The sequence below is a fragment of the Acinonyx jubatus genome, chromosome E2, assembly GCF_027475565.1.
Source record: "Acinonyx jubatus isolate Ajub_Pintada_27869175 chromosome E2, VMU_Ajub_asm_v1.0, whole genome shotgun sequence".
In the NCBI taxonomy this organism is placed as follows: Eukaryota; Metazoa; Chordata; class Mammalia; order Carnivora; family Felidae; genus Acinonyx; species Acinonyx jubatus.
The window spans coordinates 59,225,153-59,248,858 of record NC_069396.1 but is presented as its reverse complement, the minus strand read 5'-3'; the positions used below and the strand labels follow the sequence as shown (position 1 = coordinate 59,248,858).

Here is a 23,706-nt window from a genome sequence, read left to right as displayed (position 1 = left end):
TATTGCACTAACCCGAGGTCCCAATGCTTTACTTTTCATCAGCACCCACAGCAAGTAGACTTGGCAAATATACACATACGGGTGGCACACAATTCTCGGGGGAAATGCACGATTCGAGCAGGGGGAGATTGCACTCACACACCTTTGAAAACCACTTGTGGAAAAGACGGAACAAATCTGACCAGGCTTCTACGGGAGAGGACGCCGGCAGAACTCAGAGCAACCATGTCCCCCGGGGGAGAGCTTGGCCTGTTTCAGTTCGCTGGGACTCAGGCCTTGCACTACTAGGGGGATGGAGATGTACATTTGGCACAACTGTGCCTTGTGACGGCCAGGCTGGCAACAACCCCCGAACCCTCGTCATCCTTTGTGTTAGATGAGTGAATAATGGTGTCTTCCACTTGTTTAAAAAAAAAAAAAATTCCAACTATTCACTGGTAATTGTCGAAGTAATCATGTACTATTATGTACCCGTAAAAAGGAGCCACAGTAAGATTCCAACATGTAAAATTCTAGAGAACACAAACTAGCGAAGGTACGAAAGAAAGTGACGGCCTGCGTGGGAATCCAGGCAGAGGTTACAAGACAAAGGACCTGTGGTGGAGTACGATGGTTTCATGAGTGCACATCCAGTAAAGTCTACCAGCACCAGTTTTCGGTTTTCAAGTACACTTGAAGTCTATCGCATGCCGAGTGGAAATGCTTCTGCGGAAAAATCTGAACATCGGGAAAACCTTGGAAAATTGAAATCTGGCCACCCCACAGGACACAGCTCTTGCATCCCGCTGGCCAGCAACCGCACCGGAGTTTACAAGCTACGCTCCGTGGGTGAGAAAGACCACGTGCCTGCTGCCTTCGTGTCTGCATTTCGAGTTTGGTTTTCAACCCCCCGCCCCGAACACCTTAACTGTAGCGCAATAGAACCCCAGCCACAGGAGCGCTGTCAGCTCTATAGGGCCTCAGAATGTCGTCCACAAGGCCCTTACCTGAAATTGGCCGTAGCCCCCAGGGCATTGGTGTAGGCATCGCAGCCCCTCCACTTTGTAAGTCCCCCACCATTTCGCTAAATGTGTCTGTACTGCACAGCTGGCTCCTACCTGGTGCCTGGAATCCATGATACCAGCCCAGCAGATGTGATGGCACAAGGCTCTGTATTGGGACCTGGGGCACTGTGACATCCTATGTGAGAAAGAGAAGCTGATCCTTGGGGTGCTGGGGGGATCAGTTGGGTAAGCATCTGACTTCAGCTCATGATCCCATGGTCCATGGGTTTGAGGCCCACATGGGGCTCTGTGCTGACAGCTCAGATCCTGTGTCTCCCTCTCTCTGCCTCTCCCCTGCTCATGCCCTGTCTCTCTCAAAAATAAATATTAAAAAAAGAAAAAAAAACACCCACACAGTTCCTCTCAGGGAAACCTCCAGACTCAACCACAAACCCGTACATCTGGGACACAAGATTAGTCCCCAAAAATTGGGACTGCCCTTCATTCTATCGTAGGAGGCCTTGTGCCCAAAACTCTAGAGTGAGAGCTACCCTGTGCCATGAAACCATCCACACTGAGGCATACAGTGTTTGGGACACACGTGGGAGAAACCTGCACTGACCAACACGAGGGTTCTAGACAGGTTAGAAAGTACAGCCTAGCCCCCTTTGCCCCATAGGCTCAGACTGTGGTGAGGATGGGCTCTTGACATGGTGCGGCCCCCGCTCATTCTAAGGCCCTCCTCCCCTGTGAACTTTGTGGTGTCGCAGGAGGTTAGACCTGCGGCTGAAGGCTTTCCCACACGCGGTGCACTCATGAGGTCGAGCGGGGCTGTGGAGTTTCCGGTGGTCGATGAGAGCTGACCAGTGGCGGAACACTTCTCCACGGCTCCTGCACGGGGGAGGGCTCTCTGCGGTGTGAACTTTCCGGTGCTGAGTAAGTTGTGTGCTGTGGCTAAAGGATTCCCCACAGGCACGGCACTCGTAGGGCTTTTCTCCTGTGTGGACTCTGTGGTGTTGGGTGAGGCCAAAGCTCTGGCTAAAAAGTTTCCCACATTCGTTGCACTTGTAAGGCCTTGCCCCGGTGTGAACTCTCTGGTGCTTAATGAGGGTGGAACTTTGGCTAAAGAGTTTCCCACATTCGCTACATTCATAAGGCTTTTCGCCAGTGTGAATTCTCTGGTGTTTAATGAGGCTGGGGCTTTGGTTAAAGAATTTCCCACATTGGCTGCACTCATAAGGCCTTGTTCCGGTGTGGACTCTCCGGTGTTTAATCAGGTTGGAGTTGGAGGTGAAGAATTTCCCACACTCACCACATTTATAAGGCCGTGCCCCAGTGTGAATCCTCTGATGTTCACTAAGGCTGGAGCTTTGGCTAAAGAATTTCCCGCACTCACCGCATTCATAAGGCCTCTCTCCAGTGTGAATTCGCTGGTGCCGAACGAGTGTGGGTTTGTTACTGAAGGCTTTCCCACACACGCTGCACTCGTAAGGCCTCTCTCCAGTGTGGACTCTCTGGTGCTGGACGAGTATGTGTTTGTAGCTGAAGGTTTTCCCACACTCGCTGCACTCATATGGCCTTTCTCCCGTGTGGACTCTCTGATGCTGGGTGAGTCTGTATTTCCGGCAGAAGGCTTTCCCACAGTCACCGCACGTGTAGTGTCTCTGTCTGTGGTGAAAGGGCTCTGTACAGCTGGTGTCCTCAGTGGGTGTCCCCCGACTGTGAGCGAGCTGGGGGAGAAGGCCTGGGTCAGCAGGGACGGGCTTCTGTGGTGGGGGGTGGGTGGCATGGCTCTTCGTGTTCCTTCGCGGGCGTCTTTCTCTACTGTGCTGCTTCTGGTGCTCCTGAGGCTTCCCCCCGGTCCCACACACTTTCTGCCCAGGGCTTGCTCCTGGGTTCTTGGCTGGATGCAAATCCCCTTCGGAGTCCGGGCTGTGCACCTCGTGGGGGGACAGATCTGCCTTTGCGATGCTGACCTGTGACACTCCTATGGGGATGCTCTGCTCTGAAGGTGCCTCCTCAGCCCCTGCTCCGTGCCAGCAGCCTGAAAGCAGAGAAGAAATGCTGAGCAGCTCCGTCAGCAGGAGGAGGCAGTTCTGTGCTTCACACGGCAGAGGGGACTCAGCTGGTGAAGACACGAGGACGAGGACGGTGTGTGGTGCAGGGAGGAGAGGCTGGGTCCACAACTCACTTCTGGGGGGGGAGTGTGTTTTCACCAGGGCCTTGGCGACTGGTGTTCGAGTATTACTTTAAGGATATGGGCACAGACCGTGTGGTGGGTCAAGCATAGGCTTGGGGGTGGTGAGCACAGCAGAAGGAGCAGTGATCTGGGGGAGATCCCAATGAAGGGTAGAAGACAGGTGAGGGAAGGGGGCAGAGTGCCAAGGAAGGGCAGGGAAGACAGGAGAGCCTCTGACCTTGGCATCAGGGCAGCGTTGTGAGCCCGGGACCTGTTCCTGTCAGGATCCCCAGCCATTTCACATCCTCTCCCTGTCGCCAACTTCCACATGCAAGTGTCCCCCACTTGGAGGCGTACCCACGTGGTCATGTACCCCGTGTTCTCCCAGCTCCAGCTGGATAACAGGGGACCTAGAAGATGCAAGTCCTTAAGGCAAACTTGGGACAGCTAAGTGGTCAGTGCAGGCCCAGGGCAACCAGCCCCCAAACCACCTCAGGAAACAAAAATGTCCCAGAAACCTTGACCGAGGGCCCCTCTGAACAACTGGGGTTGGGGCTGCTTGTGAGGTATCTCCACGCCCCAGCCTCTGTGCCCAGAATGAAGAGGAAAGCCGGGGGCCAGCCCAGGATGTGGGGGTTGGGGGGAGGGGAGGGCCTTACCCAATGACACAACAAGTGCAAAGACCTCCAGCATCACGTCCCGGTACAGGTGTCGCTGAGCCTCGTCAAGAAGCCTCCACTCCTCCTGGGAAAAGTACACGGCCACGTCCTCAAAGGTCATGGAGCCCTGTGATGATGGGGACAGTTGCGTCGATAAGCAGCCTCTCCCGGCAGGACCCGGTAACTGCCCCGAACCCCAACCTCCAGATTCACTCACTCCCTGCTCCTGACCCCCCACTCCCCCTCCCCCACACTGAGATGCAGGACTCCCATCCCTTTCCTGCAAGACATCTGAGTCCCCAGCACCCTGCCTCCCAGGTGTAAGCAGCTGGGGCCTAGCATTCTCTCTCAAGCTCCTACTCACACAGCTGGTCCCCACCATTGACTTGTGTCTGTGTGTCATGCGGAAGAAGTGCTGGGCAAGTGTGATCATAGATCCTAACCTCCAAGGGAAGGGCCTTCCCCACTTGACCTTGGTGCTGGTTTAGATCACATGCAGATCTAAATACCCTTGGTAACATTCTGCTTCTATAGTTATGTTGTGTCTCTTCGCCAGTCATTTAGGTCCTGGGAGGTCCTGTAAGTTCATCTGATGACCTTCTGAGAGAACCACCACAAGAGCCTGGTTGGAGGGGTGCATACACAGGTGAACAAGTACCAGTCTACTCTACCAACTCACCCCCATTATTGCTCTGATCTCATATCCACTCCCATGAAAATCTGGCCACCTGTTAGACTTTCCCCTCCCCATACCTCCTTCTAAATTCCTGGTAACAACTGTTATGCTGTCTTGTCTATGCACTGTCCACAGCTCCCCTCCCTTGTTCCCCAAGGGCAATGCCACTATGACTGGGAACGTGCCCCCACCATATCAGATCCAGAGTTCAGCCTTGGTGTGGATGTCCTGAGAAGTGGGGGACCAGCTCTCCAGTGGTCACCTATACTTGGAAGTCTCTGAAACATTTGAGAATCAACAGGGCCAAAAGAGAATTCCTCATATTCTTACAAAAGCTACTCCTACAAAAAACCATGGAGTCATCTGTGAACCCTCCACATGAGAAAATCTGCTCAGGTCATGATCTTGCATTGCAGTTTGTGGGTTCAAGCCTTGCGTTGGACTCCCCAGTGGGTGTGTAGGGCCAGCTTTTGTGTTCTCTCTCTCTTAAAATAAATAAATATATTTTTAAAAAGAAAATCTGATCAGCCCTACTTTACTTAAAACTTTTTTTAATGTTTATTTTTGAGAGAGAGAGAGGGACAGTGCATGCAAGTGCGGGAGGGGCAGAGAGAGAGGGAGACACAGAACCCAAAGTAGACTCCAGGCTCTGAGCTGTTAGCACAGGGTGTGACACAAGGCTTAAACCCACAACCCGTGAGATCACGACAGAGCCAAAGTCGGATGCTTAACCAACTCGAGCCACCCAGGTGCCCCTGGTCAGCCCTACGTGAAGCCAAATCCTTCTCCTACCTCTGCATCTACCAGCTATTTGGCCCAGCTACAACCAGTACTGGCCGATGTAGAGCTCTGACTACACGAGCTGTGTACATGATCTCCGTGTCTCCCTCTCCCCCACTGTGGAGTGCACTCTAGCCAGGGGCAGCTTCTGAAGACCTGAGCCAGCTGGCTTTCTCCTCTACTCCAGAACTGTGTGGCCATCACCCTCCCTCTCAGAACAGAACCCCAGCTCAGGCTACACCCCAGGCCTGACTCTAGCCTCCTTGTCCTCTGTTCTCACCAGACATAACAGTCCTAACGGACCTAGAACATTCCCCTGGCCACTCTCATCTCTGTCTCTCCTCCAAAGCCACGGCACCGATTCTTAAACCTAAGACACCCTTTCACACTCACCCCACGACTTGCCACAAGTGGGGATCCCTCTGCATGTAACCTCTGACCAGGACTGAGGGCTTAGCTAGAGGCTCTAGACACCAAGGGCAGGGAGGGTGGCAGCAGGAGTTCCAGGACACCTGACACTCACCAGTGCAGGGTCCATAAGTGCTTCTGCTGAAAGCAGAACCTGCAGGAAGAGCAGGGCCACGTTAGTTTAAGTCCCATCGCGGGTATAGACAGAAATGTGAAACACAGTATTTTTAGGTACAGAGGAAAGCCAAAGGGGGAAAATCCAGCCTTTATGAAAGAAGGCAGAGAGTGTTCAGTTGTGCCCAAAGCACATGCATCTTGACTTTCCAGGAGTGAAAAGGCTGATGGGGTTGTGTTGTGTTGGAGTAGCTGCCCTCAGGCCAGCGAGCAGGAAGAATAAGGGATAAATTATGTCCATGTCTCAGTGTGTTTCCGACCCTTCCATTTTTATTCCTTCGTATTCTGCTTCTTCCTGTGCCCAAAATACACTCTTCTCTTCCTGTATCTTGTAGTTTAGTTTAGCCCTAATAGCTGGTCATGAACGTGACTCTTTATACTTCCTTTTCCAGTTTTTCCATAAATGTTCAGAAAGAAATGGTGCAGATATATTCTCTCCACTGGGTAAGGTAACATATCAAACCACCGCTTACGTGATTGTGTGTCCAAAATGAAGCTCTGATAAAGGAATTGGTGCTGGGAACCCAGGAAGGGTGTTCGGCCTCCAGCAGGTTGGGGTAACTGCATTTCTGACCGTTTCAACTTAAGAGAAAGGAAAGAAGCTAAGGCCTAGTTTTTGTTCCATCCCCATTCTATAGAACTGCTGACGCTGAAACATTACTTTTTATCCTTACAATGACTAATTCCTGCCCACTTTAGCAAAGTATCTTACTTGAAACATCCTATCATTTTCTCTTGCTATACTACAAGAAGATGATACAGGAAGATAACCAATCAAAAAACCACAAACCTTGTGGGCATGTATCCTCTAAAAGTTTTATGTAATGTTATGTAAAATTAGTAATGGGGCACAAAATAAGATCAGAAAGTGAACATGTTAGTTTAAGTACAATAACTTTATATTAATTTTAACAAATATAAATCACAATTTAAGAAAACTACATCATGAGACAGAATCTGAAAAACTACAAACAAAAGAAATGACTATACTTAAAGAGTAACACTAAATTTTTTCCCCTAACGTTTATTTTTGAAGGAGACAGAGCATGGGTAGGGGAGGAGCAGACAGGGAAAGAGACACAGAATCCGAAGCAGGCTCCAGGTTCTGAGTTGTCAGCACAGAGCCTGACACGGGGGTTGAACTCATGAACTGCGAGATCATGATCTGAGCCCAAGTTGGACACATAACTGACGGAGCCACCCAGATGCCCCATAAAGGGTGAGATCAATGATGAGGGAAGAATAAATCTGGACAACATGCATCTAAGAAAAAGAAAGAAAATGTGGAGAAAAGACAACTCCCTAGATTTCATTACAACTGCAAACCCAATAGTACTAAAAGATTCAGAGCAAAGCCAAAACCTTGATATTATGCATGTTATAAACGCATGCTTGGTGTTACTCCAAATACAAAAGGACTACACAGTCTTGCTAAAATCCTTGAGTTTTCCTGGGAGCAGACCAAGTCATAGCTGCAAACATAAAAATCCCAAGTATTTTAGAACATGAGAAGCTATTTCCAAAAAGTGACAAGGCTGGGGCGCCTGGGTGACTCAGCTGGTTAAGCATCCAACTTTGGCTCAGATCGTGATCTCGCAGTTCATGAGCTAGAGCCCTACTGCCAGGCTCTGTGCCGACAGCCTCCTTCGGATCCTTTGTGGCCCTCTCTGCCCTCCTGAGCTCTCACTCTCTCTCAAAAAAAATTTTTTTTAAGTGACAAGATTGTTGTAAATAAGAATAAACATTAAACATCACTTTAACATACAAGAGTAATTGTTCCAAAAGAGATTAGCACAGTATAAAGCTGTTCTAGTAAGAAAACGATTGTCATAGGATTTAGGTTGGAAAAACTACAGAGATCATGAAGTGGGTCATGCATGTGTGCATGGATCTGGATGCTTTAGTGGTGCTACAGAGCATTAAAATAGTAGCAGCTTATAAATTGTTGTGTGGCAACATAAAAATTTACACCTCTACTTTAAACAATGCACACAGGGACACCTGGCTGGCTCAGTTGGTAAAGCGCGTGACTCTTTGAGTTCCAGCCCCAAGTTGGGTATGGAGCCTAATAATCTTTTTAAAAAATGATGTAATTTCCCCTGCATAGGCTTAACTTGGAAGACAAAAAATTATGTCTCTTACAAGTTAACAGAAGAACAGATTTCTCAGACCAAAGTATCACAGTAAAGAATCCCACTACATTGAAACAAAGGGCTCCTGGGGGCTCCTGTTACATTTTGTCATAAAAACTGAAATGACCAGTTACACAGTTGAGCAAAAATTACACAAATTCGTGAACCCTCTGTAATTGTTAAATTATTTAAAATTTTAATACTTAGTGAATTAAAAAACCTTGTGTATGTAAATGAGAATTCCAGTAAGTACTTTTTAAAACTGCAAATGTAAAGTTAACAGTAATGAACAAAAATAAAGCAAAACTCAGTAAGGCGTGGGGTGCCTGGTCAGACTGTGGCTGACAGCTCAGAACCTGCCTGAGATTCTGTGTCTCCCTCTCTCTCTGCCCCTCCCCCATCGTGCTCTGTCTCTGTCTCAAAAATAAATAAATGTTAAAAAAAAAAAAAAACCCAAAAAACCAACTCAGTAAGGCTGACATCACAAGCCTGACGTTGCCCACTGCTAGTAACACTATAGAAATTAGCTAAATGTTGTAAACTATTATATGTATGTAGATTGGTAACATTTTGAAAACCAATCTGGCATCATAAATTAAAAAAAAATTTTTTTTACATTCATTTTAGAGGGAGACACAGAATCTGAAGCAGGCTCCCAGCTATCAGCACAGAGCCCGATGTAGGGCTCAAACTCACAAACCGCGAGATCATGACCTGCCCCGAAGTCAGATGCACAACCAACTGAGCCACCCAGGTGCCCCTGGAATCATAAATTTAAACCTACCACTACTTGTGGAAAGTGGGCTATCTTTAATACAGAATGCTAGACAACTGTATGCTTGTATAGCCCAAAACATGTGGCTACAGTACCAGTGTTTATAAATGCAGAAAACCATGGGCAGACACATATAAAAACATTTTGTTTGTATACTCATATCCCAGAATACTACGCAGAAAAACGAACAGCTGTACGGTGCTGTGACTGCAATAACCCATCAATCTTTCATCTAAACTACGATGCTGAGGACTTCCCACAGAGGTGCTGAAGCTATCGGACAACAGCTTAACCTTGGAGAGGGCCACGGTGGCCGCGGAAGAACCGCGGAGCTGGGTGCCGGGGTGCTGTCTAGACCCCAGCTCTTCCCCGGCCAGTGGGAACGCGAGAACGGAACGGTCAGCCAGCAGGGGGCGCGCTCACACCCTCGCTCACCTTGTCCTCCAATTCGCAGCAAGACTGGCCGCGACCAGAGCTACCACCCTCAGCCCCAGCCCGGCCCACGAGCAGCCACTCCATATGCCCCAGCGGGCTAATGTTTAGAACAGCCCTTGCCGGCTTCCCTCTCCCTGGAACGGATCAGGCTTTGGCGAGCGCAGCTGCACCGCGACGCTCGTGCTACTCGGGAAGAAACCCAAAGGTAAGAGGTTAACAGCAATGAGTACAAGCAATAAGCTCCTGGCCGTGTGTAGGAGGTTAGCACTAATCTTACAGCCGGCTATTCAGCTGCACACGCATTCTGTGCCACTCTCCTCGGGCAGGCGACATTCCAGAATTCGGAAGACCAAGGTAAACAGGACCCTCGTAAGAACAAAAATACGAAATTTCAATGAATAAGAAGAGCTGAGGGGGTGAGGGCCCAGAGAAACGCAGCATTTACCTGGATGGGAACCGCCACGGCGACCGTGGCACCGCAGTGCTCAGCCCGCACGACAGCCACGCTGAGTCTCCGAGCAGCCGGCCCTGCGCGTCCCCGCTCCGTTACCTTGGGCAGTCCCAGCAACCTGAGCTTCCGAGCGCTGGACAGAACCAAATTTACAACATGTCGCTGGAGGCCGACGCCGGAAGGCCCGCCTACATGCCGTCCGCTGGGCGGAAGTGCCTCGCTCCTTGAGCCCTCACTGGCCCAGTGTGGCACACTGCCTTCTGGGTAACGTAGTCCTGATGGAGACGCCAACCTCCGCACGGGTCTCCATCCTGACCTCCGGCAGCTGTCCCGCCGCACCATGAGGGGTGCTGGGAAGGGGGGTCTGAACGTTCTGAGGGGGGCTCCGGCTTCTTGGAGGGGGTCACACCCAGATTTTCATTGAATGTCTGCTGATCACAGAAATTATTTCAGATGTCCCCCAAAGTGCAAACCCAATTGTCACTCAGACATAAAGTACCTCCACCCAGAGCTGGGATCTAAAATACCATCTTACTGCTTTTCATGTTAGACTGAAACTTTAGAATCAATTGTAGGAGTTTCACTGTTAGAAAAAAAGGGCTAGTGATGTCCAACTCTTAACTCCATGCATTCTTTTTTAGAATTTAACACCCTATCTCAAAAGTGGGAGTGACTTACCACATTGGGACAGCGGGCTTCTGAACAGGGAGACGGAGACAGAGAAGCGGCAGGATTGGATTTTGTGATCTTTTTTCCTTGCTGGGAAGTAAATATAATTCCACGTGCGACTGCAGTGACAATGCATGGGCACTTGAGACTATCCCAGAAGAAATGAAACTACTGAAATCAATGATGATGTAGCTATTCACCCGTGGCCAAAATAGCTCTTGGCCATCTGCACGAGGTTAGATCTCACTGAAGTCTGAGAAGTGAGGGAATTAAGGTGAGCACAGGCTTACAAAGGAAATCAGAGGTTATGACTAAATCGGGACTTCTTTTTCTCGTATTTAAAAATCACTGAGAAATACCAGCTTCAATGAAGCTGTGAAGACATAGCTTTGCACTTGAGGTATCTGTACATCATAACAAATACCCCGCAAGTGCCTGTAAGTCAGGGGAGACTGAGGAGCTATACTTCTCAGCAATACCTGGAATATGGGACAGCCTGAGTACAAATGACCCAACTCATGCTGCTGCTGAATGCAAGGATTGCCAGGGCGACTGCCCTACCCCACCCTCGAGTAGACTAGCAGACTGGATAACTACAGATATTCTTTGCACCCCGAGTACAGAAGTCCTGTAAACCTTCCCGGGATGCATCATGTAGCAATGCAAATTGAACCAAATCTGGACTGAGAGTTCTTCTTTATCCTCCTATTCCCTCTGAAACACACAAAAGAGAGGCCCCCCAAAACCCGTTCATTCTTTCATTCCATCCGAGTCCAATTCTGTTCTCACCCACAGCGAATACAGTAAATATAGTTTAAAGAATACTTTTAGGGGCACCTGGTTGGCTCAGTTGGTTAAGTGTCTGACTTTGGCTCAGGTCATGATCTTGTGGTGTAGCTCAGAGCCTGGAGCCTGCTTCGGATTCTGTGTCTCCCTCTCTTTCTGCCCCTCCCTCCCTCATGCTCTTTCTCTCTCATCAAGAGTAAATAAACATTAAAAAAAAAAAAAAGAGTAAGACTTTTATTATCACAAAAGCCAGTGGGGTGACCAGGGAGTTCCTGTGTTGGGTAACCTAGTGGCTAGAAAAATCCATTACAAGTCTCATGAGACAGTCAGAGACAATGCCCCCAAAGAAGGGAAACGTTGGGAAACCTCTGTGAGCTGGGAGGTGAAGCCAGCTCAAGTACCCTTGTCCAAAGATGGGTGATGTCCCCCCCAAACTGATAGGAGGTAAGGTGTAAGGAATGAGGCCTCCCCAACCCTGGTGACTACTCCAGATGAAGAGAGCACAGCAATCTGCTGGGCTCCCTGACACCTGGTAAAAGAGAGATGGCTTCTCGGATAGACAGTGGCAGTGCCACCCCAAGCAGCTCTGAAAGTGGAAGAGTTCATGAAACCAACCCACATATTTAGCCCAGGAGGTGCAATTCTGGCTGACTTCTAACCTCTCACGATGCTGACATTGTGAACTTCCTGGTGCACCATGAAGACAGGCTACTGGCTGAAAACTTTACAACATTCACCACACACACAGTACTCTTCTGGGTGTGTAGGTGTTGTGTAAGACTGAAAGGTCTTTAAAAAATTTTTTGTGTTGTTGAGGATGATGATGGCAGGTGAGAACAAATACCACTCACATAGATAAAAGGCAAAGCTCTTCATAACTTACAGCTGGGAACAAGAGAAGGTCAAACAGAACCCAACAGGGGCTTGTAGTGAGGGGCAGCGTGACAGCAAGCTGGAGCTGGAAGGGGCAGTGTATGCATAGCAAGGTAGGTTTCCCAGGATCCGTGTGGGCTGAATAATTTCTTAGACTCCAGGGCACAGGGGCATCCTTAGCTGTCCGGTACCTGGTTCTGAGGTGTTAAGGCCATCAGGACCGGTATGGGTGAGAGCCTGATATGGGGAGTATTTGGGGGTGTGGAATTAATCAGATATTCCAAAAGGGGAGCTGACTGGCTTCATGCCAGGCTTCAAAGTGGAATTAAGACAGTATTTTATAAAAGTATATATCAAAACACTGTGATTCTGGTATGAGACAGTGATACACATACACCTATGAAATAGAATTCAGAGCATAGAAATAAATTCTCACAGATGGTCAAATGATTTGGACACGGCTGTAAAGGACTTCAATAGGGAAAGTCCAGTCATTTGAAAAGGCGCAGGGAAAACTGGACATACCACATGTGAAAACTGGGGCTACATTATAGCGTTATACAAAAATGAACTCAACATGGATTAAAGACTTACACATGGTTCTCAAACCATGTAACTTAGAAGGGAAGAAAGCTTTCTCACACTGGACTTGACAAGGATTTCCTAGACATATAGCACCATACAATGAAAGATAAAAATTGATAAAGTGGACTATATCAAAATTTAAAATGCCTGTGCACCAAAGAAAACAATCAACATATGGGAAATGCACGTATGAGTGAAAATGCAACATGCGGAATGGGGGAAGGGGAGAAAATATTTGCAAATCTGATAGGGGATTAATATCCAGAATATACAGAGGACTTGTATAAAGAACTCATAATTCAATAACAAAGAAAATACATTAGCCAATTAAAACATGAGCAAAAGACTTGAATAGATATTTCTCCAAAATAAATATGCTCAACGACCACACATTAATCATTAGAGAAATGAAAACTAAAACTACAAAATATATCCCTAGAATACCTATTATATATATATATATTAAAAAAATCTATATGTTGCAAAGGATGAAGAGAAACTAGAAACTTCACACACGGTGGGCAGGTGCACAGGAACATAAAATGGTACCAGTATTATGGAAAACAATTGCTCAAAACATGACCATAATACCACATGAATCAACGATTCTACTTTTTTGGGGTAGGTGCAAAAGGAATTGAAAGCAAGGTGTCGAAGAAATCTATGTGTGAAAGTTGGAGTTGCGCCTACAAAGCGTCCTACCTCACTCACCGGTCTCCTTGGTCTCATCCAGGGTGGACTTGTGGCTGCTCCACAGTATGTGCTGTGGCTGAGGCTTCCCATGCTTAGTGCACAGACACCCATTCTGTCCACTTTCAAAGGCCTCCCTGCATCAGTGTCCCCGTGTGGCTACCCACTGCGTGGCCAGGGGCAGGAGAAAGACTGCGAAGTCCTTCCCACCCTCCCTCCAGGCCAAGGTCAGATGAACTGTGTGGCCCCTAACAAATGAAGGGCTCTGCTCGTCCTTTATGCCAAGCTTCTCTCTATTCTGCTTCGTCTGATGCAGGTGTAGGTCTGCCCCACGAGTGTACAGGCCATGCTCAGGGTAGGTTCCACCCTGCTCAGCCGAGTGCAAAGTGTCTCTCCAGAGCAGGACACACATCTCACAGGGCTGGGCCTCATGGACTGACGGACCTGGCTTTGGAGTCCTGACCCGTGACGCTCCTATAGACACCTTGCTCTGAAGGGGCCTCCTCGTCCTGGGCTCCATGCCAGCAACCTGTAGGCAGAGAAATGCTGGTCAAGCATAGGCAGCCTTGTCCGGAATGCCTGTCAGACACACCTACGGATAAGGCCAGGGGACTGCTGACAAGTCTGGGGGACTCGAGACGGTGAGAGGAAGGCCTTCTGTGCAGAGCTCAGCCTGGCCAGCGCCCACGATGGGACTCTGGGCAAGGAAATGAGAAAGGGGTGAGGGCAGGGAGGAGAGGTGGGCTCCCCAAGTGTCCTCTGCAAATGACTTTTCAACAAGGCCATGGCTGCTGGTGACTGGTGAGCACTGGGTAGAAGACTGAGTCCAGACCCAGAAATGTGTGCTTGCACACTGGAAATTATAGAAAGCTTATGAAAGAAATTGAAGAAGACACAAAGAAATGGAAAAAGATTCCATACTCATGGACTGGAAGAACAATTATTTTTTAAATGCCAATACTACCCAAAGCAATCTATATATTCAATGCAATCCCTATCAAAATAACACCAGCATTCTTCACAGAGCTAGAACAAATAATCCTAAAATTTGTATGGAACCAGAAAAGACCCCGAATAGCCAAAGAAATGTTGAAAAAGAAAACCAAAGCTGAAGGCATCACAATTCCAGACTTCAAGATGAATTACAAAGCTGTAATGATCAAGATTGACAAAGCAGGAAAGAATATCCAATGGAATAAAGAAGACAGTCTCATCAGCTAATGGTGCTGGGAAAACGGGATAGTGATATGAAGAAAAATGAACCTGGACCACTCTCCTATACCATACACAAAAATAAACTCCAAATAGATGAAAGACCTAAATGCAGACAGGAAGCCATCAAAATCCTCAAGGAGAAAATAGGCAACAACCTCTTTGACCTCAGCCATGGCAATTTCTTACTCAATGTGTCTCCAGAGGCAAGGGAAACCAAAGCAAAAATGAACTCTGGGGACCTCATCAAAATAAAAAGCTTTTGCACAGTGAAGGAAACAATCAGCAAAACTAAAACACAGCCTACGGAAGGGGAGAAGATATTTGCAAAACACCTATCAGATAAAGGGTTAGTATCCAAAATTAATAAAGAACTTATGAAACTCAACACCCAAAAAACAAATAATCCAGGGAAGAAATGGGCAAAAGACATGATAGACACTTCTCCAAGGAAGACATCCAGATGGCCAACCGACACATGAAAAAAATGCTCCACATCCCTCATCATCAGGGAAATGCAAATCAAAACCACCATGAGATACCACCTCACAACTGTCAGAAGGGCTAACATTAACAACTCAGGCAACGACAGATGTTGGCGAGGATGCAGAGAGAGAAGGTCCCTTTTGCACTGCTGGTCGGAATGCAAACTGGTGCCGCCACTCTGGAAAACAGTATGGAGGTTCCTCAAAAAATTAAAAATAGAACTACCCTACGGCCCAGCAATTGCACTACTAGGCATTTATCCACAGGATATAGGTGTGCTGTTTCGAAGGGACACATGAACCCCAATGTTGACAGCAACACTATCAACAATAGCCAAAGTATGGAAAGAGCCCTGTTCATCAATGGATGAATGGATAATGTAGATGTAGTGTATATGTATACAATGGAGTATTACTTGGCAATCAAAAGGAATGAAATCTTGCCATTTGCAACTACATGGGAAGAACTGGAGTGTATTATGCTAAGTGAAATTAGAGAAAGACCAATAGCATAAGAGACAAAACAGATGAACATAAGCAAAAATAATATAAAAAGAGGGAGGGGGACAAAAGAGAAGAGACTCTTAAATATGGAGAACAGAGGGTTGCTGGAGGGGGGATGGGCTAAATGGGTCAGGGGCATTAAGGAATCTACTCCTGAAATCACTGTTGCACTATATGCTAACTAACTTGGATATAAATTAAAAGAAATAAAGATTGCATTACAGTAGCTCGTGTTCAAGGACCATTTAAGGATATGTGCAGACTTCACACCATCTGAAACGTTAGTCCTCCAAGGAAGCAGTGGAAGGGAAAGGATGAGAGCCGAAAGTCAGAACTGAAATGTTAGTGGGAAAGAAAAGGTATAAATAAGGCGGCCACTGCCCCAGGCATCATACAGTGATGGACACAGAACAGATGCTCCGTGTGAGGGCCACCTTTTTTTGAGCATCTCTTGATGTTGCGGAAGTAACGTTCCTCTGTCAGGTGCCTGGGGCTCTACTACTGCTTAGTGCGAGCAACCACCGGGGCCTGGAAGAGGCGTGTCCAGGGGAAAAGACAGAGAAAGAGAGTACCGGACATCCACCCAGAGTGACCCACACGACATCAACATCCCACCTTCTAAATTTATGAGACCTTCAGAGGAAAGTCTTAAAACAAACCCAATGGTCCCTACAAGTGGTGGTGACACGATCAGTGCCTGAAGTTGCTGGCATAGGCAGGCCCCAAGTACATGAGCAAGAGGACAGGAAGGCCTGGGGTACCTGACCTTGGACAGGGAAGACAATGCCACCATAGCCCCCAGGACCACACGGTAGGCATTTCTTTGACCCTCCAACATGCCCAGTCCGCACACGGAACCCAGGCAGTGCAAATGCAGCCGGCCTCCTAATCTGCCAGAGTCTTCTATCATAACACCAAAGTATCCTCGCCCAACTGTTTCTTGCTTTAGCTTAGCCACAGAGACCTGTGTGAGGGTCTCACAATCTCAGAAGCGATCCTGACCTCTCACCACCTCTCATTCAAAGCCCCAGACTTGCAATGAATCTGGCCGATCCCATTTCCCCCACCCAACTAATCTACCAGCCCAAATAAACAATCCAGGTGAGGGTCACCAGAAAACCTTGCCGAGGCCACAGAGGGGTAACAGGCCCGCCCGCCCTGGTGTCTGACCTTCACTGTGGGCACCTCAACAACCTTCTTATGTCCACTGCCTCCTCAGAAGGCTTTACGACCCTCCACCTCACATGCACACCCCCCCCCCAACAGCCCTCCAGTTCCTCCCGTGTTTGTGATCCCCACCCCCACCAACCTGGCACCCACCTGAGACACAGATTTAGCCCCCTCCTTCCCCTACCTGATCCCCAATGGCACTGCCACCATAACACAAAGATGCCCCATATGAAACCAGAAGCACAGCTTTACTGGGGTCCACACGCCTCCCTCCATTGGTGCAGGTGCAGAAGGAGGGAAGCCATGAGAAATGGGTAACCACGGTTAAGGTCCTACAAGTTGAGCTGAACCACCAGGCCTGCTCTGCCCTCCAGCAAAGCAATGTCAGTCTGATGGTCCACACCGAGCTCCTCAGGGCTCACTGCTGCCTCTTACTAGCCATGTGACTCTGGAGAAAGACTGACCCTCAGGGAGGTCTGTGTCCTTATCCCATACAATGGGAATAAGACTGTTCCCCCCTCACAGGGTGATACTGGTATCACACATCAGTAGCACACTATGTATCCACTATGTATCAGCTTACAGTCCACAGCATCCAGGGTTTTGTCTGTTTTCAGTGCAAATGAAGTGGTAGGACTTTAAACGTTTGGGAGTGTATTTTTCCCACTTTGTAAGTTTTTAAGAGGATGTGATGCATGAAACTTACATCATAAGCAAATGCTTAAAAATAAAGTAACTCTTACACCAATTATTAAGTGTGTGGATAAATTTAAGTAATTCACTGCGCTCATTTCTAGTTGCCGGCCTATGCCTATGTATTTGGAAGGATGCTGCTTTGTTAGCATTCAAATCAGTAGCTGTTTCAGACGTCCTGAAGTTAAGGGGAGCGCTGAAGACTACTAGTCCTCGTGCCATCATCTCGGAAGACGGCATGTGGGGAGCCCTGGACTGCACAGCAGAGGGGAGGGGAGGCAGCAGTGCCCTGGTCTGGGGCTCGGCTGACCTTGGCTTTGTTCCACAGGGAGTGGTCTTGAGTGGCTGCTTAGCCTGCAGGGGAGGAGCCACACCAATTCACACCTCAGTCATCCTGCCAACACCTCACCTCATCTGGACCTCCCTCTCTCCACACACAGGCCAGAATTCACCTCATCTCTGAAAGAGAATCAGCGATACACATGGGTCCCAGGCCTTCCCTACCCCACCGCAGGACCCATCTGAAAGAACCTCAAAACCCTCCTTCTTCAATCTGATCCCCAGACTCTGACCTGATCCAGTCCGAGGTCCCCACCATTTAACATTTATCTCCAGCCCTCTTCCCTCACCTCTAAACCTTCAAGCCCACCTATCATGAGAAGTCTCCTCTCCATCTTGAGACCTCTCAGAATCACATGTCTAAGATGTAACTCAAAATCTCTGTGAAACCTGCTCCCTGCACTGACTTCCCCACCTCCTTTCTTTCAAATGTCCAGGCAAAAATAAAAACTTTGGATGGTCTTTCACTCCCTTTTATTCACAGACATGCTGGATGGAGCAGGAAATCCTGTTGACTCTAACTTTATGATCTACCCAAATTCTTTTTTTAAATTAATTAATTTATTTAGAGAGAGACAGAGTACAGAGGGGGAGAGAAAATCCCAAGTAGGCTCCACACTGTCCGTGTGGTTCTCAAACTCAGAACCATGAGATCATAACCTGAGCCGAAACCAAGCGTCGAATGCTTAACCAACTGAGCCACCCAGGTGTCCCTGATCTATCCAAATTCTTACCACATCTCTCTTCTACTGCCCCTCCTCTGGTCCAGCCCCCACCATAAAATCTCCTGGAGTCTATTGCCGGGTTGTCCTCCTCGCTAGTTTCCCATTCCCCTTTCAATAATTTTAAACTTCAAATATGGATATGCCCCTAAATTAGGTCCCTGGAACCAATGCCAACAAGTGTGTGTGTGTGTGTGTGTGTGTGTGTGTGTGTGTGTGTGGAGTTGGGGGGAGGTCCCTGGGGTTCCTCACACAACATCAAACAATTCTTAAAAGCCAGAAGGATGTCCAAGAATTCAATTCTGACACTATGTATCAGGAATTAGCATCAGATTCACAGGTTAAGGGTTCAGTCCTACAGGCCGGTACCCCCACCCTCAACCCCCTGCCATTTCAGATGCCAGCTGCAAGCCCAGGCTGTTACTGGTGCTTCCCACTGACTGGTTATAAATCAGAGGTTCCCAAGACCCCTTCTCCTCAGGTTTAACTGATTTGCTAGAATGGTTCACAAAACTCAGAGAAACATTTTCCTCCTAGATCACCGATTTATTACAAAAGGGTATTAACTCAGAAACAGCCAAAATGGAAGAGACGCACACGGCAAGGTATGAAAACAGGGCACAGAGTATCCTTGCAGTCTCCAGGTGCACCACTCTCCTCAAATCTCCAGGTGCTTACCAACCCGGAAGCTCTCTGAACCCTGTCCTTTAAGGGTACTTTGGAGGCTGCATCATATAACCATGGCTCATTCAATCGCTGGCCACTGGCTATTGGTTCGACCTCCAGCCCATCTCCCTTCTCCCAAGGAGTAGGGTAGGGAAGGGAAGGGTAGGGTAGGGTAGGATAGCGTGGGGTGGGGTGGGGTGGGGTCAGGTTGGGGGGAGGGGAGGGACTTAAAGTTACCACCCTCTAATCACCAGGTTGGTTCTCCAGGCAACCAGCTTAGGTGCTTCCAAAACTCACCCCATTCGTAGGACAAAACACAACTTTACCACTGTCAACACTTACGAAATTCCAACAGTTTTGGAAGCTATGAGCCAGGAACTATGCACTAAGACCAGATATATAGCAGAAATACATTTTGGTCACCTTAACAAATACGTATTTCTTTAAGTCACCAAATCGCAGCCCCTCCCATCCCCGCCCCTTCACGGATTTCAGCGGCTCACGCCGTCCCTGCCAGCGACCCTCCCCCTCACCCCTCGGCCCCGGGTCCCGACTCAGCAGCCCCTACGGGCGGGCGGGACCGGGACCAGAACAAGAACGCCCTCTGCTCGCGCCCTGGGGGCCCGACTGCGGGGAGCTAACCGGGCGCTCCTCCATTCTGGCCTCGGCCCTCCGGGCGGGGGCGGACGGCCGAGGGCCCCGGGGTCGCAGCACCCACCTGCACTGGCTTCACGCGCGCGGCCTCCTCCTCCGACCAGTGGGAAGAGCGGGGCGGAACGCGGCAGGCGACCCGGCAGGGACGAGGGCGCCTCGCAGCCGCCTTAGCGGCGGGAACATCACCTCCTCTGGAACCTTGCATCCGCTTCGAAGGAACCCAGCATCCCCAAGACCCTGCACCAGTCAAACGGCCCAAGAACTCGAAGACGCGCAACACCAGAGGAACGCCACCGGAAGTCCCGCCCCACAGGCGCCGCTACCGGAATCCATGCTGCGTTTTCATTGGCTCGGCTCTCACGATGGCCTGCCGCGGAGCCTTCTGGGTAGCGTGTGGTTCCCTGGCGGCTCCCCGCCCCGTCGTGGGGAATGAGGTCCTTCCTGATTTCGGGATGGACGCCGCGGGACAACGTGAGCCTGCCCGTGGAAATGGAATTCCTGGACTCCTGTGATGCAGCATGGGGTCGCTGACTCTTACAGCGTATACCCAGATTTCCTCTGAATGCAGTCTAGGCCAAGTGTCCCAAATAGAGGTCTGTTACTACAGACTCTGGGAAGCACAGGAAATTCCCAAAGGCTACACCACCAAAGGGACACACCAGACTATTGTTAAAAAATAAAATTCAACGAGTAATTTTGCAAATCTAATTGGCTTTACTAAATACCTCCTCAACAGGCTGCGTCCCATCTAGCAAGTAGAGGGGATATCCGAGGAGTTGTACACAATGGAAGGTTTTATAGGGAGGAGGTTGGGGGCAGAAAGTTATTAGCAAAAGGATTTTCAGGCAAGGTTGCTTTTCCTTAGGGGGACAGCATGCAGATGACTTTCATCTTCCTTGGAGCATGGATGAGGGCCCATGTAGCAGATTACTACATCAGCACTGATCAGAAATTTCCTGACTAACTGGTTAAGTCTACATTTCTGGAGGAGGTTGAAATTGCAATTAGATTAGGTATTAAGCCCCAGTTTGGGGACTCAGCCTACGTGCACCATTTTGAGTCTGTGATTTTCTTTTTAACTTCATAATAATAATCAGCAGCCACTCATATTGATTGCCAAATACATGTCAACTGTTTTATGACCTTCAATATGCAAGGTGAGGGACGAAAAAGAAAAAACCCTAGACAGGGCATGATGGGGAGTTGGAGAAGGGATATTTCTCTGGCCTGGATAATCAGTGTTCAGACTGTGTTCCAACCTAGCAAGTAACACTTTTATTGAGATCATACTTAATACTTCATTTCTTAGATATGTTCCATTTCTTTTGTTAACCTTAAAAGTGCCAATTATTTTGCCAGCAAAAGATGGGTTTGAGACCAGCTGAGAATTGTAACCTGGTACAAGCAAGATTTGGCAAAGCCATAGGCAAGTCTGGAGAACAAAGAAGGAGACCTCTCTTTTACAGAGGGAGTTGGGCGGAGACGTTATAAACTAAAAGTCCATCGGAGTAAACTGGGAGTTATAAATATAATAGATTCTCATTATCTGAGCTATGACTGCCTCTCATTGGCTGGGCTGTTGAGGGTGGGAGTAGAGGAAGAAATCTTTCTTCCACCTGATGGGATAGTAAAGAGGACTGGACTTGCAGGATCCACCTTTACTCTTCTTGTTGGGTGTGAGTTTGACAACTAGTGGTGAGATTAAGAGCGGGGCTCGAACTCACTAACTGTGAGATCATGGCCTGGGCTGAAGTCGAATGCTTAACCGACTGAGACACCCAGGTGCCTCATTCATCCATATACTTTTAATCTGTACAGATATGTCTTTATATTTAAAGTGGGTTTCTTGTAAACAACATATTGTTGAGTTTTGGGTTTTGATCCACTCTGACAGTCTTTCTTTTGATTGGTGCATTTTGACATTCAAAGTAAGTCTTGATATAGTTGGATTAATAATCTGTCACATTGGTTATTGTTTTCTGTTTGTTGCCCTTGTACTTTGTTCCTATTTTTGCCTTCTACCCATTTTCTCCCTTTTGTAGTTAAAAAAAAAAAAAAGTTTATCTGTTTTGAGAGAGGGAGAGAAATAAAGAGCAAGCAGAGGAGGGGCAGAGGGAGGGAGACAGAGAATCCAAGCAAGCTCAGCACAGAGCCAGACTCAGGGCTTGAACTCACCACAGGTGAGATCATGACTTGAGCTGAAATCAAGAGTGAGGTGCTTAACCAACTAAGGCATCCAGGTACCCCTTCCTTTTGTAGTTTTAATTGAGCATTTTATGCATTCCATTTTCTCTCCTTTCTTAACAGTTGTACTTGTTTACTTTGGTGGTTGCCCTAGAGCTTACAGTATACATCTACAGCTAATCTAAATCCACTTTCAGATAACACTACCATTTCACAGGGAGTGTGTGTGCCTCAATATAACAAAATAATACTAATTCCTCGTCTCCTTCCTTGCATCGTTCCTGTTATTCACTTTAATACATTCACACACATATATACTCTAATACATTGTTGCTGTTTTTTGACAAATTGTAATCTGTTAGATAATTAATAATAAGACAATTCTTTTTTTAATTTTTTAAAATGTTATTTATTTTTGAGACAGAAACAGAGCATGAGCAGGGGAGGGGCAGAGAGAGAGACACACACACAGAATCTGAAGCAGGCTCCAGGCTATGGGCTGTCAGCACAGAGCCTGATGTGGGGCTCGAACTCATGGACTGTGAGATCATGACCCGAGTTGAAGTGACACCCAACCAACTGAGCCACCCAGGTGCCCCAAGACAATTCTTATTTTACCTTCACTTCTTCCTTTTCTGATGCTCTTCCTTTCGTTGTAGATCTGAGATCCTGAGCTATATACCATTTTCCTTCTCTCTAAAGAACTTTTAACATTTCTTTCAAGGCAGGTCTACTAGCAACAAACTCTCCATTTTCGCTTGAGAAATTTTTTACTTCTCCACTTTTGAAGGATGACTTCACGGGGTACAAAGTTCTAGATTTGTGGTTTTTCTCCTCTCTCAACACTTTAAATACTGCACCCCACTCTTACATGGTTTCTGAGAAATTGGATGTCGTTATCTTTGCTCCTCTAGAAATAAAGTGTTTCCTTTCTCTGACTCGTTTCAGAGGTTTTTTTTTTTTTCCAAATCTATTATCTGTTATTTGAAAATACTATTTCTGGGTGTAGTTTTTTTCTTTTAGCATCTTTCCTGCTTGGTGTTCTCTTAGCTTCCTGGATCTGTAACTGGATGTCTAAATTTGGGTAAATTTGGGGGAAATTCTCAGTCGCTATTGTTTCAAGCATTACTTCCATTCCTTTTGGTCTTTCTTTCCTTCTGGCATCGTCATTATGTACCTGTCACACTTTTTCAGTTGTTCCATAGTCGTGAGCTTTATGAAACAAAATTTTCAATGTAAACATAAATTTGTATATAATTACCTTAATTTTTGCATTCTTTTGTACATGGTGAGGTTTGAAAGATACAGAGTGGAGTCTTGAATCATTTCCCTCCCACGTATCACTCCCAAACTGTTTTCTTTCCGTTTCCTATTCTATAATGCTTGTTACCCTTTCTAAAGTTGAAGTTTCTCAATGAGCCACCTGGTTTGAAGATTACATGATGAAAAGATGACCTCAAGCAAGAAATCCTACCAGCAGACTGCCTTTGGACCTGAACTGCAACTCTTCCGTGGTCCCCAGCCTGTTGGCCTGCTCGGTAGATTTTCCACTTGCCGGGCCATCACAAATGCTTTAGCTAATTCTTTAAAACACATATCCACCCCCAGCCCTCCACACCTCTCTCTACACACACACCCTGATGCTTCTCTGGAGAGCCCAATACACCACAGAACTGAACACTTAAAAATGGCAAGATAGTAAATTTTATGTGTACTTTACACAAAAAATTTTGTAAATGCTTTAGAAACTTTTATGATACAAAGATATAGCTTAAAGACACTACTAGAAAAAAAGAAGCCAAACAAGAATTTTCCAAGAAAG

The 23,706-nt window shown here is 47.5% G+C and overlaps 1 protein-coding gene across 11 annotated transcripts; it reads right to left on the bottom strand.

Annotated features, from left to right (window-relative positions):
• Positions 1 to 372: 372 nt before the first annotated feature.
• Positions 373 to 20,011, bottom strand: LOC106989507 (zinc finger protein 154-like). 11 transcript variants are annotated; one of them, XM_027037441.2, is made up of 6 exons: positions 19,765 to 20,011; positions 13,277 to 13,784; positions 9,647 to 10,080; positions 5,801 to 5,839; positions 3,822 to 3,948; positions 1,283 to 3,027 (listed from the first exon to the last, which is right to left on the bottom strand). In XM_027037441.2, the coding sequence occupies exons 3-6, from the start codon at positions 9,992 to 9,994 to the stop codon at positions 1,715 to 1,717; spliced, it is 1,827 nt and encodes a 608-aa protein (XP_026893242.1). In that variant the 5' UTR covers positions 9,995 to 10,080; positions 13,277 to 13,784; positions 19,765 to 20,011; the 3' UTR covers positions 1,283 to 1,714. The 11 variants fall into 11 exon arrangements, with proteins under 11 accessions (XP_014943485.2, XP_026893242.1, XP_026893243.1 ...); XM_027037442.2 differs by lacking the exons at positions 13,277 to 13,784; positions 19,765 to 20,011 and adding an exon at positions 10,331 to 11,267 and having other exon boundaries at positions 9,647 to 10,083; XM_015087998.3 differs by lacking the exons at positions 13,277 to 13,784; positions 19,765 to 20,011 and adding an exon at positions 10,331 to 11,267.
• Positions 20,012 to 23,706: the final 3,695 nt, after the last annotated feature.

Bases quoted from the DNA above. Each gene is read 5' to 3' on its own strand.
- LOC106989507 (XM_027037441.2), bottom strand. From the start codon at position 9,994: ATGGTGCGGCGGGACAGCTGCCGGAGGTCAGGATGGAGACCCGTGCGG. The intron at 5,840-9,646 runs GTAAATGCTGCG...CTCTTCCTGCAG, and splicing joins CCGTGGCGGTTCCCATCCAG to GTTCTGCTTTCAGCAGAAGC. The intron at 3,028-3,821 runs GTAAGGCCCTCC...CTCTGCTTTCAG, and splicing joins TGCACTTGTTGTGTCATTGG to GCTGCTGGCACGGAGCAGGG.